At 56.5% G+C, this 19,034-nt stretch overlaps 1 protein-coding gene across 7 annotated transcripts in view; it reads right to left on the reverse strand.

Moving 5' to 3' along the window:
• Window positions 1-305: 305 nt before the first annotated feature.
• Window positions 306-19,034, reverse strand: part of FAM135B (family with sequence similarity 135 member B) — a 68,842-nt gene continuing 50,113 nt past the window's right edge. For 3 of the 7 annotated variants that reach the window (XM_084864635.1, XM_084864634.1, XM_084864632.1), the window contains 13 exons: window positions 16,570-16,726; window positions 15,386-15,435; window positions 14,822-14,977; window positions 14,471-14,544; window positions 13,600-13,754; window positions 9,877-11,893; window positions 7,940-8,106; window positions 6,892-6,983; window positions 6,228-6,325; window positions 4,524-4,675; window positions 2,627-2,737; window positions 1,890-2,003; window positions 306-1,081 (listed from right to left, as the gene is read on the reverse strand). In XM_084864635.1, coding sequence (XP_084720761.1) covers window positions 876-1,081; window positions 1,890-2,003; window positions 2,627-2,737; window positions 4,524-4,675; window positions 6,228-6,325; window positions 6,892-6,983; window positions 7,940-8,106; window positions 9,877-11,893; window positions 13,600-13,754; window positions 14,471-14,544; window positions 14,822-14,977; window positions 15,386-15,435; window positions 16,570-16,726 — 3,549 coding nt within the window. In that variant the 3' untranslated portion in view covers window positions 306-875. Of the gene's footprint in view, window positions 1,082-1,889; window positions 2,004-2,626; window positions 2,738-4,523; window positions 4,676-6,227; window positions 6,326-6,891; window positions 6,984-7,939; window positions 8,107-9,876; window positions 11,894-13,599; window positions 13,755-14,470; window positions 14,545-14,821; window positions 14,978-15,385; window positions 15,436-16,569; window positions 16,727-19,034 lie in introns of those variants that run through there. The other 4 variants (XM_084864636.1, XM_084864633.1, XR_014793195.1 and 1 more) reach the window with 3 other exon arrangements.

Genomic DNA, 19,034 nt, shown 5'->3' on the forward strand with positions numbered 1-19,034 from the left:
CATGAGAGGCTTTCTCCCTCCACCGACAGAGGGGCCGCTGGCCACGCTCAGGGGTGTAATTTTTTGCAATTGCGCCCGGTGCTGGCCGAGCATTTCTCTGGAAGTACACCTGCCGGAGCACCACAACCTGAGCATCAGCCTCGGCGCCCCCTTCTGCCAGCTTTAGTGGAAGTCCATTTCCCGACCGGACAGAGACGTGGGCCATGGCAAGAACAACGTATGGAGCAGGCTGAACATGCAGGAGCCGGGGAGGCGGCTGGCGGGCCAGCTCTATGTTCCTCTATCGCATCACTGCACCCCATACCTGCACCCCATATCCGCAATCACCCGCAGGGAGGCCATGAACGTGGGGGTTCTAAAGCATTCCTCCGCCCCTGGCTGAGGGGACAGGAGGAGAGGGAGCGAGGGGCACATGGAGTCTATGAGGGTCCTATTGACACCAGTGTGTCCACTCTGCACAGAGGTTAACCTGAGTTCTGAAATGCTTGTGTGCACTTAATTTAATTTGAAAAACGATAAAGCTATGCGCTAGCCACCCGCCGGGCACGCCTGGGTAAGGTGGAGGGCGCCTGCCCCTTGCCAGCCGCTGCGGGTCACAAAGGCTCCAAGTTCCGAGTCTTTATTTTCTCTAGAGAGCATCTCGGATAAAGGAGCCTCCCTCCCGGTGGCCGGACAGGTTGGGGCAAAGCCTGCTGTTCTGATCCCTGTAGGCTCGGCTTTTCCGAATCTCCCAAACGGAAGTACCCGGGTGCCGGGTCCCCCCTCCTGCGTCCCCCAGGCCTCCTCTGGGCTCTGAGCTTGAAGGGCGGAGCTGGACAAAAGGGAGACTGGGCCAGCTGCCCAGCGGGCCTCGGCGAGCCAGGCGGCGGCGGCCGCTACTTGAAGTAGTTGAGTCCCACCACCAGGAAGAACTTCTCCAGGAACAGCTCCGAGTCCAGCACCGCGATGTGCGCCGCGCGCCCGATCAGGGTGTTGGCCGTGTTGGGCAGCGCGTGGAACACGTTGTGCCGGATCAGCGTGCAGTCCTTGGCTTCCACCAGGGGGCGCAAGAGGTTGTTGATCATTTCTGCATACACAGGCCCTGCGGGGAGGGAGCAAGCCAGGGGTGCAGGCTGAACTTAGGGGGACAGTGTTCACTGGGTGAATGCAGGGGTCAGGCAGACCTAGGGGAACTCACAGAGGAGCCTGGAGAGGCTGCGTGCGGGGGGGTTCCTATCCCTGGGCGGAACGTCTGATGGGCCCCACTCGGCAGAGTTTTAATGTCATGTCTGCTTTTATTATTTTTTAAAATCTGTATTTTTGTTCAGGGAGGAAGGCAGAGGGAAAGAGAGCTAGAAACATCACTAACGAGACAGCATCATTGATCGGCTGCCTTCTGCGTGCCCTTTACTGGGGATGGAGCCTGCCACCCAGGCATGTGCCCTTGACTGGAATTGAACCAGGGACCCTTCCACCGCAGGCAGACACCCTATCCACGGAGCCAAACCAGCTGGGGCTTTATTCTTATCTTTTTAATCCTCACCAGAGGATATGTTTCTAATTATTGTTTGAGAGAGAGAGAAACATCAATGTGAGAGAGAAACCTCAGGATGAGAAACATCGATGGTTTGCCTCCTGTGTGGGCCCATTCTAAGGATTGTAAGCATTTGGTGTAAGGGATGACACTCCAATCAGCTGAGTTGCCTGGCCAGGCCTCAAAGTTTGCTTTGTAATTTTTTATTGATTGATTGATTGACTGACTTGAGAGAGGAGAGAGGAGAGAGAAACATCGATTGGTTGTTGCACTATCTGTGCATTCACTGGCTAATTCTTATATGTTCCCTGCGCTGGGATGGGGCCTGCCATCTGTGCAGTGGGACCACCCGAGCCACCCGGCCAGGTCTGCTTACCCGTGTGCCTGTCCTTGAGGGCGGTTTTGCACATTTCGATCCTGGCCGAGTGAAATGGCACGTAGCGATCTTGGGGTGAAGCCACCAGCACGACGTTTTTAAAATACTGCAGACCTGCAACGAGCCGGGGTGCTCTTTACCTGGGCGTTTCGGGGTGCATCCTGTGCCCCCTGCCCTGAGAGAGTGTGTGGGTGCACACGGGCCTCCTGTCTGCGAGGCTGAGCAGAGCATCTGCCGCGGGAGCTTTTGTGCCACAGGAAGAGGGGGGTGCGCTCATCGGACAGGGAAAGGAAGGCACACAGAGCAAGCGCCCGACAGGGGGAGTCAGGCTGGCCTCTGCTCCTCCTCACCCACTGCTGCCCTCTGCCCATTCCCGTGATGGGGGGGGGGCCCTTCCTCAGGGTGGAGGGGCTGCGGGAAGGTGCCCTGCACCTGGGCGAGGGGCTGTGAGTGGCCCCAGACCCAGAGCCTGTGTGGTTGGGCGAGGGAAGGACCTGTGTGAACGAGGCGTGAGCTCTCCTAGAGATGCCCCCAAGCAAGCACACCTGGGCTCCGGTGTGTGGGGCCTTCCACCCGCCATGGGGACCCTGAGTTCTCGGGGCTGGGCCTCCTGGGGGCACAGAGGCTGTGCCTCCGCTCCAACGCTTCTGTGAGAGAATCGGCCTCTTGGCGGAAGCCAGCAGGTCAGACTGGATCTCAGCTCACGCTCAGACCCCCCGCGTGGGGGAAGCCCTCACCTGTCTTCTGGCTGAGCTGGTAGAGGAAGCACTTGCGCAGATCGGCGTTGTCCCTGAAGGTGAGCTGCAGGAGGGAGCCAGACTTCTTCAGCTTCTGCATGAGCCACAGGCCTGGAACAAACCAAACCGAGCTCTCTCTCTCACACACACACACACACACACACACACACACAGACAGACAGACACAGACACACACACACACACACACACACACACACAGAGACAGACACAGACAGACACACACACACACACACACACACATACGGGGGCGGGGGGCACAAATAACTGGGGAGAGAGCAACAGTCACTGCGCTTTCTCATCAACATAAACCGAGGAGGGCAGCGGGCATGGTAGCACACGTGTGGGAGGTGAGAGGATGTCTGTGCCTCACGTCCTGGACAGAGACACAAAATCGCCTGCAAACAGCATGGCCACAGGCTGCGGAGTCCTGGGACCCCCGCCCTCTCCGATCTGCTCGGCCCGCCCCTAAAGGCAGGCTGAGGAGTCAACCCTAAACACAAGCTCGCAGGAGGATGCTCCCTCCAGACCAGCTCGGGTCTGGAAGAGCGAAAGTCAGCCTCACACTCAGTCCCTCCCCTTCCTGTGGTGTGCCGACACTGACACGGATGAGGGTGAGGATCATGTCACCACCACTATTGTTTTATAAAAATGCAAGGAAATAAACAAGACACACCGTGCACATATGTGATCATTACTTCCATGTAAACATGTGCCATATAGGTATACCATAAATATGGTGTGTGTTTAGAGACCAGTGTACACACATACACATTTATCTGTCATGCATGTAACTATACACATATACACACATTCAGTCCATTTTAACACTAAGGAAACACAGCAGCACAGAGGCTAAAGGTCTGGGCCAGATCCTCACTAAGTGCCTGGGTTAGAACTTGACCGCAGGCTTGTCATGGGAGTGACAGGATTGAAAGCCCTTGCTATAGACTCCGCCCCCACAGACACCTGGCCGAGTCTGCCTCTGGCCTCCCCTTTGCCACAACCGAGTGCTGTATCCTCCCAAGTTCATATGTTGAAAACGAACTCCTCAATGTGATGGCATTTGGAAGTGGGGCCTGTGGGAGGTACTGAGGGTGGGGCCCTCCTGAGTGGGGTTAGTGCCCTCATCAAAGAGATCCAGAGAGCTCCCTCCCTGCCACTGAGGACACAGCAGGAAGAGGGCCATCCATGAACCAGGAGTCTGCCCCTCACTAGACAATAAAGTTGGGGTGTCTAGACCTCAACTCCTGGCCTCCAGCTCTGTGAGGCATCAGCGTCTGCTGGTGACCAGCCCCTCCCCCCTCCCCCACCCCCCCCCCCCGCCGCCATGGTGACTGTGACGGCATTCCCAATAGACTGAGACTTCTACGCTCTCTCCTCTTCACCATCAGCTTCTTGAACCTTTTCCTGCTGGCACCCCAGAGACATCACCTCCTTGATCCCAGGAAACTGGAAGCAGGAGAAGTCCAGGCTCCACCCAGTCCAACCTCCCTCAACACAAACTGAAGCCACCTTTCTCAGCCCAGCGCTCTCTCCACCCTCCATGCTGGAGGAGGCTCCAAACTCACAGGGCTCCATCAAGAGCAGCATCTGGCCCCGCTGGCCTGGCTCGGTGGCTGAGCATTGACCCAGGAACCAGGAGGTTATGGTTCGATCCCCGGTCAGGGCACGTGCCCGGGTTTCAGGCTCCATCTCAGTGTGGGGTGTGCAGGAGGCAGCGGATTAATGACTCTCTCTCATCACTTATGTTTCTCTCTCTCCCTCTCCCTTCCTCTCTGAAATCAATACACACACACACACACACACACACACACACACACAGTTATAAAGGGCGGCACCGGATGGACTCGGGGCAGTGCCCGGCGGGGGATCTCACCTGTACTGACCAGGGTGCTGTTGTTGTACAGGGTCCCCAGGTGCGGCCCGGACAGCGACAGGAAGGTGTGCAGCTTGCTGAGGTAATAGCGGAACCGGGGCCTCGTGAGGACCGAGCGGATGATGATGTTGCCGAGAGAATGGCCGATGAAGCTGATTGGAGAGAAAGCGGGTGAGTGAGTGAAGGTCCTGCACAGGGAGCGCCGGGTCAGCACCCCGCACCTCCCTCCGATTAGGGGCGCCGATCCATCCCCATCAGCTGCCCATCTCCGGCCGGTGAGCGCCAGCGGGTCTTCATGAGTGGAGCCTCCTGGTCTGGAGAGACGTGTGGGCTTCTTGCCCGGGCCCCGTCCCCCTCCCTATGTCTTCTCTAGTCCACCAGGTGGTGTCCTTTCTGAGCACTGAACCGCCCTGGTCACCCACAGAATGCAATCCCCCCTCTCTCAGGCCCCTCCCCCGTCATTCACTCCCCCGCTAGGCACTCGTCACCGCCTGCTCTCTGCCCACATGGGTGGACACCACTCCTATATCTCCAGTCCTGTTCCCACAGACCACGGATCCACCACAGCATTATTTTCAAATTAAATAATTACTAGGTTCTAGCAGGTGTGGCTCAGTGGATAGAGGGTCGGCCTGTGGACCAAAGGGTCCTGGGTTCGATTCCGGTCAAGGGCACGTACTTTGATTGCAGACTCCTCCCTGGCGTTGGCCCTGGTTAGGGCTCATGCAGGAAGCAACCAATCGATGTGTTCTCTCACATCAATGTTTCCCTGTCTCTTTCTCTCTTCCACACTCTCTAAAAATCAATGAGAAAATATCCTCAAGTGAGGATTTAAAATAATAATAACAACAACAACAACAACTATGGGAACCCCGTCACATGAGAGGGACACCTCCGACCTCTTCCCAGCATGCTCTGTGATTGCCCTCACTTGTGAGAGGAGGAGGGCTGAGACTTTATCTCTGAGGACTGGATGGGCTGATGCACGTCAAGCACTCGCCACTCTGCCCCACCCCCCAAGCCAGGTGTTAGCTCTCCCCTTCCTCGTGTCAGGCTTGAAGGAGGCACACAACTGTCACAGATTGGCATGCCTTCCTGGCAGGGGACCCGTCCAGCGCTGCCCACCTCAGCTCAGCGCTGGTCCCACTCCACGGACAGAGGCGCAGGGACGGAGACGCCTGAGGAGGTTCTGTGGTGGAGGAGGGACTCCCGGCATGAGGAGAGCCAACATTCAAACTCAAGAACATCTGACCAAGTCCAAGTCTCTCCTACGGAGCCACAGACATTTCTTCCCTGGCACTCACTATGGCGGGCGTGGGTGTGTCACCTCTGCTCTCAACGCCATCTATGCCATTATTTTGTTTTACATTTTTTAAAATGTATTTTTATTGATTTCAGAGAGGAAGGGAGAGGGAAAGAGAGATAAATATCAATGATGAGAGAGCATCCTTGATCGGCTGCCTCCTGCACACCCCACACGGGGGATCGAGCCTGCAACCGGAGCATGTGTCCTGACTGGGAATTGAACCTTGACCTCCTGGGTCATAAGTGGATGCTTAACCACTGAGCCACATGGCCGGGCCATCTACGCCATTAAAGTCACCGTCAGCTCATCCCTGGGGTGTACAAGGCATCGCGTGGATCTTGTGCACAGCAAACACTCAGAGGCACCTCCCCCGCAGCCTGCGCCCTGTGCTCTCTCACCTGATCCGGGCGATGGAGAGGCTGTACAGCTGGATGTGCTGGATGATCTCGTCCAGCAGCCGGTCCGTCATGGTGTCAAAGTCGGCAAACGTGTCCATCTGGAAGAGGAAAGGGCATAGGTGGGTGGGGCCAGCAAGGCCGGGCTCCTCCATCCACACCGTGGTGCATGCTGGGAGCGGGTCTCAGCCTGATGCTGGGGTTATGGACCGGAACTCCACATCAAGGGCTCACAGATTGGGGCCCCAGTGAAGAGACTTGGGGACACCAGAGCCTCCTCAGGGGGTGACGGACAGGAGGAGGAAGGGACAAGGTGAAGAGCAACACATGCAGTCCCCCGGGACCGCTGTCCTGTGTCACAGAGGAGGAAGTATGTGCCGAGAAGTCACACGGACACCAGGGACAGGGACCGACCCCAGGGCAGACCCACAGACATCCAAGGTATGGATGCTCTGAGCTGTCACTCACCCTGATGCCCAGTGGGTCAGAAGGCCCCAGGCACCTGACTCCCATGCCCCACTGCTTCCTCTCTCCTCGCCCTCCCGAAGGAGAAGGAGTCCTTTCTCCTGGACCATAAGCCCCCTCTTATCTGCACGTCCACAAACTGTCTGCTGACTTTCAGAGGCCTGACCCGGGGACCCCCGCTCTGAGGTTTGTGTCCTCATACCTGGTTCTTCTCAGACATCAGGAAGTCCAGTTTGCCTCCAGGGAGCCCCAGTTCTATGAAGGTCTTTACCAGCCGGAGGTCTGCACTGTTCCCTAAAACCACGGACAACCCCCCCCAAAGTCAGGAACACGAAAGCAGACGCACAGGGACTCAGCTCTCCTTCCCCCCCGTTCCCACATGCACCTTGGTGTTCTGTTGAGCAGTCAGGGCCTTTCGGAAGTCCCCTCCATGGAATTCCTCCCTGCCCCACAGACACATGGCTGTGGACATTCCCCATGGGACCAGCAGGAGGCGCACTGCCTCCCCTTCTTCCGCAGCCAGTTCTGTTTCCTCAGGGCTTTCTGTGAGTGACACCACTCAACGGCTGACATGACACAACGTCCATCTACAAGTCCCCTCTTCAGTGTCTTATTTAACACAAAGCTTGTCTAGGTCTGCCCTGCCAGGTAGTCAGTGAGGCCCCCAAGAGGGCCAGGCAGGGCGTAGTTATCTACACTAGTAGCAGTCGCCTTTGGAGACCGTCATGAAGGGGTCAGGGCCATGGACGCCACCTGCTCCATAGGGACTATCGGTGGCAGGGAGTGAGACCGCTGCTGATCATGGAGGAGCAAAGAACACACCCTTTCCTTCCTTCCTTCCTTCCTTCCTTCCTTCCTTCCTTCCTTCCTTCCTTCCTTCCTTTCTTCTTTCCTTCCTTCCTTCCTTCTTTCCTTCCTTCCTTCCTTCCATTACTCCATTCCTTCCTTCCTTCCTTCCTTCCATTACTCCATTTCTTTCTCATCCCATTTATCTATTCATTTACTCTATTCATTCCTTCCTTCCACTTATCCATTCCTTCCTTCCATTATCCATTCCTTCCTTCATCCCATTTATCCCTTCATTTTCTCTATTCATTCCTTCATTCCATTTATTTATTCATTAATTTTATTTATCCATTCATTCCATTTATCCATACATTCCTTCATTCCATTTACCCACTCATTCCTGCAGCCCATTCACTCATTCTTTCTTGTACTTCATTTTATCAACAGCTTTCTCTGGAACTCACCATCCAGGCCATGGACACAGACTACCAGGTGAATCCCGTCCTCCAAGTTCTCCTCCTCTTCCTCTGGTGGGAAATACGGCATGTCAGAAGCTAGTACAGATAAGTCACTGTACAGAAATCCATCAATCTTCAGGTCTTTTTTAAATTTCTCTTTGGCCTGATAGAAACTGGAGAATACACTAATTAATCGCACGCCACGCCCTGCCAGTCCGTTGAGCAGGGGATGAGTTGACTGGGTTGCAGGAGTGATGACCATCTACAGGGAGGAACTTGCCGAGTGGCAGAGGCTGGATGTGCGGCCTCTGGGGATGCCAGGGAGGGGAGCTTTGTTTGAACGAGGAGCAGGAAAACGCCCGGGAAACCAAGGCTGCCATGGTTTGGGTCCTGCACATTCTATGCGGTCCCTGCACTGAGCAGGACGTGTAAGGTTCCGCCCAGCTCCAAGGGACCACACAATCTTTACAAAGACCCCCCAGAGTGACCTCACCCACAAGGGCTCCCAGGCTGGGCCCCACCTCCTCCTCCAGCAAACACGTTTCCTACAATCGCCTGCATGTGTGGCGGTGCCTGGTCTCTGTGCCTTTGTGCATGGGGTCTGTCTGCAGTGTCCCTCCCCCCGGTTATGTGTCCTCTGCGTGGTATCTAACAAGGTGGTGGTCAGGAGCTCGGACTCAGGAGCCACACTGCCAAGGTCAGATCTTGGCTTTGACGTTTACTGGCTGTGGGCCAATCACTTAACCCCTTTGCATAACAGTTCTTCCTGTGTACAAGGGATTGACGTCGCTATCTAATTAGCAAAGTTGGCTTGTGTATGACGTGATATGATCTTTGCAAAATGCTTAGAACACACTTGAAATGGATTAAGAATAAATGTCTCTCTTACCAGACATATCATCATCATCACCACCACCACCATCACATCATCAGCATCAGCTTAGGTGTCACCTTCAAAAAGCTTCTCCTGGACACCATCTCTATTCGTGCTCTGCTTCCCCAGCCCAGGTAGGTCCTGTCTCCCCCCTGGCTCAGTGACACACCCACACACCATCCCACTGACCCCACTGCCCTGGATGCATTCTGTCATCTCCCTGCCTTTCTGTGACACTGCAAGCACAGTCACAGCCAGGGCTACCCTGGCCACTGACTGTTGTGTGTGTTGTTAAATTGATGACATGAGCTCATAATAGACATTTAATAACCTTTATAAAACAGCGATCCAAAGTCTATCTGTCTGGGCAACTTCTTTTGGAAATATCATGAGTAGGCAACTCCTCAGCATTTTGCAAAAGAGAGATGTTTTGATACCGAATCAAACACGGTTTGTAGATGAGGTAGCCACGGGGATACAAACCCCTCACACGGAGGAGGGATGTTGTGACAGAAATGACCAACTTAGGAACTGCCCAAAAGGGGCTCGGGAGGCCAAGCTGATATAGTCATCCTACTCTCTGAAGGGTTAAAGGACCCCCGTTCAAAATATGCAAATGTAGAGGTGCGATGGCGATCATGAGAGAGGTAACCATCACAATGAACAGTGAGAAGGACACTTAAATACCCATTTCTTCAGGATTTTGTGACTAAGTCATAGTGCATCCATACAACCGTGTGTTGTTTAAACATTAGATGCTCACGCAAAAATAGATATATCAGCATTGAAAGATTGTTTCCAGTATATTAGCCTGAAGAGCCTTAATTCATAAAGAATTATCTTGTTTTTTTCCATAGAAATAATATGTAGATATAGTGTGGAGGAGCATATGTGAGCCATGGGTACTTTCTACTCCTTTACACCATTCTGGTTTCTGATGTGCAGGGTGTGACTAGATGACATTATTTAAATGAGAAAATGACCGAGATCTCTATTGAGAAGAGGACGCAGGGGACTGAGAAGCAGACGGGAGCATCCAGAAGGGCGGAGGAGACAGCGGCCGGCTCACCTGAACATCCTCTCACCGATGCCTTCCTCCAGCGCACTGGGATGGGTAGGAACGGCCTCGAAGGACCCCAGAGGCTGGTGCGTGATGGGGAGGGGGGGCTGTCTGGAGGAGAAGCCGGCCCTGGCAGGGGTCTCCTTGGGCACGGACGAGAACGGGAGGCACGTGGCAGTGCAGGACACAGACAAGTTGACGACCTCCACAGCTTTCAGGCCTTCGGGCGAGAAGGCCTCTGCGGGGGTCAGGGGAGACCCCATGGCGGAAGTGCTTGCCCTGAGCTCCTGGGGTCCCAGGACTTGCGAGGGAATGGAGTGAGTCACAGCGGGGCACGCGGCGCCTGCCTGGTGTCCCCACTCCAGGGTGTGAGCTCCTCTCCCAAATGCCGCTTCCTTAATGCCGCGAGGGGAGGCCCTCCGCTGGCCTGCGGACCCCAGGTCGGCGGCATCCACAGCTGGCGGGCCGCTCGGTGCAGGCGCCTCGTGGTCAGGGAGGCTTGCCACGTCCGACCTGCCGCCGTGGGACCACGCGCCACTGCCCACACCCGCGTCTGCAGGCACGTGCTTCGGGGCCTCCGTCTGTACTCCAGGAGAAGCTCTGTCCCTAGGGCTTGCCCGTGCTGAGCCACGTGGAATTTCCAGGTGAACACCTTTGGTTCCAGCACCTGGCGGGCTCTCAGTCCTGCCATCAAGTCTGCGGGGGCCTGGAGGGTCAGCGTGAGCCCCTTGAGCCTGGGGGATATCGAGGTAACCCGCGCCCTGCTGGTCAGCTCCTGGAGCCGCCTCCACCGGGGAAGGGCCGCCCCCGGTGTCCTGGATGCCCGATCCGCCATCACTGGGTGGACGGCCGTGTCCTGGGGCCTCTATGCTGCTGACCAGCTGGCCCGGAGTGTCAGCAGGACCTGAGCCTGGCTGCTCGGCGCCCGTGTCTTCAGCAGCCTCCTCCGGGCTACTGATCTGGGGCGCCGACGCCGACTTGGTGAGCTTGGTGAGCAGGGCCAGCTCCCGCTCCTCCTCCTCGAAGGGCAGCGAGTTGATGGAGGTGAGGGACGCCTGGATCCCGCTCGGCAGGCTCAGGCTGCTCTCCGTGTGCCCGCCCTCCAGGGAGTTCCTGTGCGGGCCCTGTCTGCGGAGCAGCGTGAGGGACGCTTCCCGGTCACTGGGCACCTCCAGGGCCCGGCCCCGGGCCTCGGACCAGGCCACGGAGCTCGGCTCGCTCTCGATGCCCGAGTCTGAGATGAGGGAGGAAGACCTCTTGATGAGCCCAGACAGCACGGACCCTTCCTCTGGCTCCTCTGGGGGAGGGTCCCTTGGGGGAGCCCCGGCCTCTGGGGGATCCCTCAGAATGGAGGCCAGTGGCCCGCATGGCTCCCTGGGGAAGGGCTTCAGACTCAGCAGCAGCGTCTTGGCCTCCTGGTCAGCTCCCTTCCCGGGAGTCCTGGACTCCGGGAGCGGGGTCTTCTCCCATGAGACGGCAGGGTGAGGGCTCCCGCCTGCCGGCGCTTTGCTCGGCAGAGTGCCATCCAGGTCACGGTTCTCTCGGAAGCGCCCACCCCCGTGCTGGTCACTCGTGGCCACAGTGGGTTCAGCTCGGCCTGGATGCTTATTGCTGGACTTGACCTCGAGGTAGGCCAGCGCCGGACCCCAGCCATCCTCTGGGCCTGGACTCCCTCCGGGCGGGTCATCATCTGCCAGTGAGTCCATCCCAATGTCAGCCCTCTGGCCAGTGCGCCCTTCGGCAGGCTCCGCTGCTCTGTCTGGGGACTCCCCGATCGTCAGATACACCTGAGACTCAGAAAGCACGTCCTCAGAGCCTGGGGCGCCCACCTCCTCCTCTGGCGCCGGCGCATGAAGCACCTCTTCGTCGCAGTCCATTTGGGGTGATTCCGGGGTGGGCAGGATGAGGTTTTCCCGAAAAGATGGTTTCCTGTTCACAAGAGGGTCCTCTTCTCTGTCTTGTAGACTCATTGCGGCGGGACTTGTGGCTGGAACATTGAAATCAGAGTAGACACTCACACTCTGCCCTAGAAAAGAAAGGAAAACAGCAGCAGAGCGTCGTCCTTGAGGAACCTGTGTTCGCAGTGTCCGCCTGACCGCACCAGAGGGACGAGGCTGAGCTCGGTGTCCCGTGCCTGGAGGGCGCCTCTGTCCGCGGCATTTCCCAGGCCATGGGGATGTCTGTCTCATGGGCTGACACATGACTGGTGGCGAGTCCTCTGACAGCTTATGCCAAAGGGATGGCTCTGGACGGGGCTGGCAGTGCCAGGAAGGCCAACCCTGAGGTTATTTGGGTAGGGCTTTGTGCCAGGCGACACCACGCCAGCCTCTGACAGGGGAAGGAGGTGAGGGGGGCTGGACTTCTATTTTCTTTAAGAAGCTTAAATCCTCCTGATGGTTTTAGTAGACATTAGAGGACTGCAATCACCACAGAACGTGAACATGGAGTGACCACGGAGACACTCCCATGGAAACTGTGCGGGACTCTGAGGTGTCCTTCCTGCACCCCCTACGTGAAATGCATGCTGGGTCAGGAGTGGGACGCAGATCAGAGAAATGGGTCTCTTGCTTCCCTCAACACGTTCTTCCCATCTTGAGAGGCTACGTGAACTTCCCAGGAGGGAGCCAGTCTCTGCTGTAAGGGTTTTAAGAAATAGTAAGGCCTGATCGGCATGGCTCCATGGTTGAGCATCGACCTATGAACCAGGAGGTCACAGTTGGGTTCCCAGTCAGGGCACGTGCACAAGTTGCAAGCTCGAGCCCCAGTAGGCAGCGTGCAGGAGGCAGTGAATCCGTGATTCTCTCTCCTCACTGATGTTTCTTTCTCCCCTTTCCCTTCCTCTGACATCAGTGAGATGTATTAAAAACACAGAGAAACACATGCAGCAGCAGCGGCTGGCCTCCCGCTGAAGGAAAAGTGGGCTGCACCCTGGAGATTGAATCTACCATCCTGCAGGGAGGAGCGGAGTGTGCCAGGAAGGGGTGGCATGGGCACGGGCCAGGCGTCTGGGCGCACGGTCTGGTCAGGCCACCAGGGGGAGTAGGTGAGGTCAGACGGTTAGATGAATGAACGGGGATGCCTGTGTAAATGTGGAGTTGGGCTTCACAGGGTGCTAGCACGGGCAGCAGGTGACTGGTGGGCCCTTGGACAGAAGTAAAGGATTTGTTAGATTTATCCTGGGCAGTTGAAACGGGTCTTGGGGAGCCAGTGAGGAAGCCCGGTGCTGCCCAAAAAGCAACTTCTGCTTTCCCTTCTAGGGCTGAGGACCGATGGAGTAGCAGAGGGTCTCACGCAGAGCTGATGTAGTCAGTCACCTCTAGAGCCGCATTTCAGCCGTCATACAAGGTACGGACACTAGGTGGCAGGGTTCACCTGAGAGCCAAAGGCATCCTCCTTCCCGAGGCTGCACTGCCCTGGAAGTCGCCTGGACTTTGCAAACACAGGACAAATCTCAGCTTGCAGCCGCTCTGAAACATGGACATGTGAGCGACACAGGGACTGGCTGCCTCCTGCACGCACCCTGACCAGGCCGGGGATCGAGCCTGCAACATGCCCTTGACCGGAATGGAACCCTTCAGTCCATGCGGCTGACGTGCTGTCCACTGAGCCAAACCGACTAGGGCTTAAGAAACTCCTTCCCTCACCCGGTCCCACTGCCGTTGGGATGTGCACAGAGCAGTGGGCTGGGCCCGCTGTAAGCGCTGATCTCGAGTCTCCGAAGCCCAGACCCACCTGGCGCGGGGCAGTCCACGTATCTGTCCTCGAAGATGACGGGCAGGGTGCTGCCGTCGCCGTCGATGTCCAGGCACTCGGCGGGCAGCGGTGGCATGGTGCTCAGGTACTCCGAGCTGCGCAGGTCCAGGGACAGCTGGCTGTGGGACTGCACCCTGGGGGGCACGGCGGGGAGCACCCCGAAGAGTTACAGGCTTTCCATGGCCGCCCGCCCCTGCTCCCAGGAAGACCTTCAGCAATGTTCAGCACACTCCGACCTCGCCATCTGCCCACCCCGTTCTTCTCCCGCGCCCCAAGGCCCTCGTGGGACTGGTGTGGCAAAGGCCGACATGTCTCGGGGAACGCTGGTTCTGCTCACCCCGGAACCAAAGCGGGGGCCTGTCACCCTCTGACTCTTCTGAGTAGGTTTAAATTTCTTCTTCATTTTGGAAAAAAAGGAACTTAAACATCCACCAGCCCTTCCAGGGGAAAGCTCCATCTTAAATCTTAAGCTAACGGCATGTCACAGCCACGGCGAAGGCCCTGGCGAAGTCTGAATCTCCTCTCACACACGTGTGGTCACAGCCACACCACCTGCTTCTACCTGCTTTGTGCAGAGACTCCCGCAGGTGCCTCGGGGGGCCTGGGAGCCCCATTCTGTCTGCAGAGCCAGAGTGACACCAGGCATGGGGAGACAGGGCTGGGACCCTGCCCCGCCAGCCATGCCCCTGCAGCTCGCCTGCCTCCCCCCTGCTCAGAGCCCTCAGCCCACTGGGCAGAGACCGGAAGAACCCGGTCCCACTCGCTGGCGGCCAAGGGCGGCAGCTCTCTGAGCAACGCCGCGTCACAAGCGCCAACCCCTAGGGGGCGGCGTGGGCAGGAGGGTACTCACAGGTTCTCCTGGAAGGTCAGGATGGCAGGCTTGTGGTGCTCCATGTAGAAGAAGGCCTCGGAGAACCGCCGCACCTGAGGGGGAGCCACGTGAGCCGTTCCACTCGTGGGCAGGGGTCCCCCAAAAATAGGCCAAGAAGGACGCTTTACTTTTGAAAATACTTTCCAAAACACGTGCCATACCCCTTGCAATGGACTCTGCTATCATCTGGTGGCCGAGGGAGGGATGTCATGAAGGCAGAGCCATCTCAGGCCTGGGCGGGGGGGTAGCAGATCCACCCTGCCCCACCCCCCATCTACAACCAACCCCGATTCGTATTCTGCCCAACGCACCCCCCGTGTGGTCCCTCACCCGCAGGGTGTGATGCTCCTGCGTGAGGTAAGAGGTCACGTGGGGGTGCAGCGTCACCGTGTCCAGGAAGTGGGTCCACAGGGCCACCAGGTGGGAGGCCAGCCAGGCGAGGTCCTTACTGATCTGCTCGGCTATCTTCTCCGGGTCGTTCAGCATCTGCGGGCAGAGCGGCTGTGAAGGCCCCTCCTCCGGGAAGCGACTGCAGCCTCCTCCCTGGCGTCTCTACCAACTTCCCCAGTGCGTGCGTGCGTGCGTGCGTGTGTGTGTGTGTGTGTGTGTGTGTGTATCGTTTTCAGAGGGAAGGAAAAAGGAGAGAGAGGCAGAAACATCAGTGATGAGAGAGAATCATGGATGGGCTGCCTCCTGCACACTGGGGTGGAGCCCACAGCCCGGGCACCTGCCCTGACCAGGAATCAAAACAGTGACCTCCTGGTTCATGGACTGATGCTCACCCACGGAGCCACGCTGGCCGGGCTTAGCTCTGATATCTTTACCAAGCGAGCAGCCAGGGCTGCCCGGCACAACCCCAGCTGTTCAGACCGGAGGGGACGGTTCTCACATTACCTGTAGCTCCAAGCACAGCCGATCCAGCGTTTCTTCAACAGCAAGGGACTCTGGGAAAGAAAGGACAGCGCGCAGTGAAACGGACACGCCCTGGCACGCAGCCACTGCTCCCTGCAGGGACGAAGCCTGGCATCGTGTGAGCCTTAAAATCACAGACAGGAACGCGAAGGCCGAGCACGCTCCTTCCGTCCTCCCTACTGCCCTGCCTCTGGGTGGCCAAGGAAATGAATGTGACTCGGAGCCTGTGATGTCAGCCTCCACGAGGTCAAAAAGGGCTCTTGGCACAAGTTCGAAGTGACTCCCTCTTCTTTGGTGCCTTTGCAGGTACATGCGTGTGTGCGCACACACACTCACACACATATGTGTCACACACGTGGGACACAGGTTTGCATCTCCATTGCACTGATGAATGATCCGCAGTCCCGCTAGGTGGAGCTGCAGAGCTGAGAGAAGCTGAGGGACCCAGCGGGTTTCTCTTGTTGGCCTTGAACCCCAGGCGAAGGACCTGGCTCCTGGTTTAGGGGCACAGGGGCCGCATTAGAGGACTTTAAACAGAACCTCAACATTCCCCTCGCTGTGAGTGAGGGTGGTGTGAAGCCAGGACCCTACCCTGTGAGTCTCTGCAGGACCCCTGCACTCCCGGCATGGGGCGGCCACACGCTGCTGTGTGACCCTGAGCCATCGTTTGACTTCTCTGAGCTTCAGTTCTACCATCTGTCCATCAAGAGGATTCAGGTCCAGTGGTCTCACACTATCTGGTGATGGGCAAGAAGGAATTCATCCCCAGAAAACCACTGTGAGGCTGCTGAGCTCTCTGTGGTCATCCATGTTAAAGGGCATATTTGCATCTATTTCTTATTACTTCTTTATGTATGTATTTATTTATTGTGCATTCTTGTAATGTGGAATTCCATAATCACCACCTGATTAAGATAAGGCTATAAACTAGCATTATGTCCCAACAGTGTCAGGTATATAGTAGGTGGTCTTTAAATGCTCGTTGGGTGAATGAATGCACTCATGCACGCTTCTTGAGTGGCTTGTGTCTTTTCTTCCTGCCCTGCACATCTAAGAGCCTCTCCTAGAGGGACGCACGGAACAGAATTACTGACCTGAGTAGTCATCCCGGCAGACAGAGACAGGGCCGTGGGATGTGTGTCCCCCGAGCCTCGCCCGGCTCTTACCCAGCTCCATGTGCGGCAGCTCCGGGACATCCCTCATGATGAGCAGGAAGTAGGCGCGGAGCCCCCGGTAGGCGTGCAGGAGCAGCAGGCACAGCCCCCGGTGCCACTTGTGAGCGCGCTGCATGCAGTTCTCCGAGGGCACGTAGAAGCTGCCCTGCTGGACAGAGACCAAAGCTGAGGGAAGTGCCAAAGGCTGAGTCTCTTCCCCATCCAGGAGGATGGTAACGTAGCAGTCACATGACTAACAGCAGAGGGGAGGGCGGAGGGGACGCTGAGGCGGCTCCGGCCTCAGGTTTGTGCCAGGTGAATGCACCGGTACAGCCTCTCCCTGCCCCAGAAGAGGCCATGCGGACAGACAGAGGGAGGCTCCTTCCCCAGGGACGTGAGGAATTTAGCAAGGCCCTTGTGGGAGGGGGTGAGCAGTGCCTCCTGCTCAGAAGGAGAAACACGCCTTGGGAAGGGGTTGGGAGGTGACATAACCGGTGTTGGGCGAGCATCTGTGCGCGGCTCTGAGTGTGAACACACAGGGCCGAGCACAACCCTGCTTTCCCCTTCTGAGGTCCTTTCTGGTTTGAACCTAAGCGACACATTCCTCAGGGACTGGAATCAAAAGACATTCCCATTTAATAAACAAGCATTTCCGTCTCTCAGACGTCTGTGCTCACAGGCGCTCGGGTGACCCACACCCTCCCGTTCCCCCTCTCCCAGGACGTTCAGACTGGACGTCAGCATGGCTGTAGAAAAAGCTAACGGAGCGTGTGAGCAGGTGTGTTTCCAACTCCCCAGGTCTCTGGAGCAAGAGGAACCCACTGCTGACAAGGCACCTAAAGAGTCCTACCATCTGCTTCCTCTCATTGGATCGACAACGTGCACCACGTGAGGCAACTCTGAGTTTCAAAATGAAGAGAAATATGTCAACATCTCCGTGTTACCGAGGAAACACAACATAGAGTGCCTCAGCCCCCAGGACCCAATCGTTCCTTATCGATCCTTCTAGAATATGTCCATATGCCTCTGTGCACACATGGGTGCATGTGCACTTCATACGTGCAGGTGTGTCCTGAAAGCACACACACGTACCTACAATTTGACAAACACTCTGGACATTTCTCTGTTCCTTGCTTTGATCACGTCTCATGCCTTGGAGTTCTTTCTTATCAGACCAAATAATAAATAATCCAGGCTTAGCAGGTTTGGCTCAGTAAATACAGTGTGACGTGAGCGTACGGATCGAAAGGTCCCTAGCTGGGGCGTGTGCAGGAGGAAACCAATAGATGTGTTTCTCTTATATTAGGGGTGTCAAACTCAATCAGAGAAGGGGCCAAAATCTAAAATCCAGCCTAAATCTCGGGCCGAATGGTTTACCGAACAGTCATAAACTGACAATGTCATAAACTGACAGCGGAGTGCAGTGATGACAGCGCGGTGCGGGCCACATTGCAAGGCCTGGCAGGCTGGATTTGGCCCTCGGGCCTTGTGTTTGACACATGTGTCTTATATCAATGTTTCTCTCTGTCTCCCCCTCTCTCTAAAGAAACTCAATGGAAAAATATCCTCAGGTGAGGATTAAAATTAAATAAATAAATATAATAAAAACTCGTATTTCCATTTCCCAGTGGTCGGCAAACTGGCTCTCGAGCCACATGCGGCTCTTTGGCTCCTTGAGTGTGGCTCTTCCACAAAATACTACAGCCTGGGTGAGTCTATGTTGAAGAAGTGGCGTTAGAAGTTTAAGTTTAAAAAACCTGGCTCTCCAAAGAAATTTCAGTCGTCATACTGTTGACATTTGGCTCTGCTGACTAATGAGTTTGCCAACCACTGTCCCGGACAAAAAGACTGTGGCTCCAGGAGCCTAATGACTTATCCGCGGCCGCTCCGCTCTGCCCGCAGGGGAGACACTCCCACGCTGAGTGCTGGCAGGGGAAGCCTTTCTCAGTGCGCGGCCTGGGCCTCCGGAAACCGGGCCTGGCGGAGGCCAGGGGCCCGGCCGGGACTGTGCGCGTGGACGGAGACATTCACTTAGCCCCGCAGTGCCTCCTCCGTCAGCGGTGACTCAGCAGAAATAAAAGCCGGCAGCTGGTTCATAAAGCTGCCGGCTCCAGGGGGATGGGTCCCTAGTCCGAGTTCTTGGAGCAGCCCCGAGCCCCGTTTCTGGCCCTGCTCCCTGCTCACAACAGCCTCTCCTTATCGCTCCTCAGGACCAAGTCCTCCCTCATCGGTGTTCGTCCTCACCACCCTTTGAGAGTTCAACGCTCCGTCCGGTGCGGAGGACAAGCGCACACTGTGAGGCTGAGAATCAGGCCCGGCAATCCTTGTTGCTCACTGTTTTCCTTCCTGACTCCTCAACGTGCTTTCCTTTCCTCTCTGTGTATGACCCTGCGATATTTAAAAGATACTTTTCTGACTCAGCTTGCTCCCAAGTCACTGTAAGGTCAGTTTTAGTGATTTCATTTTATGAAGCAAAG

This window comes from Pipistrellus hanaki (assembly GCF_964339955.1).
Source record: "Pipistrellus hanaki genome assembly, chromosome: 17".
Lineage (NCBI taxonomy): Eukaryota > Metazoa > Chordata > Mammalia > Chiroptera > Vespertilionidae > Pipistrellus > Pipistrellus hanaki.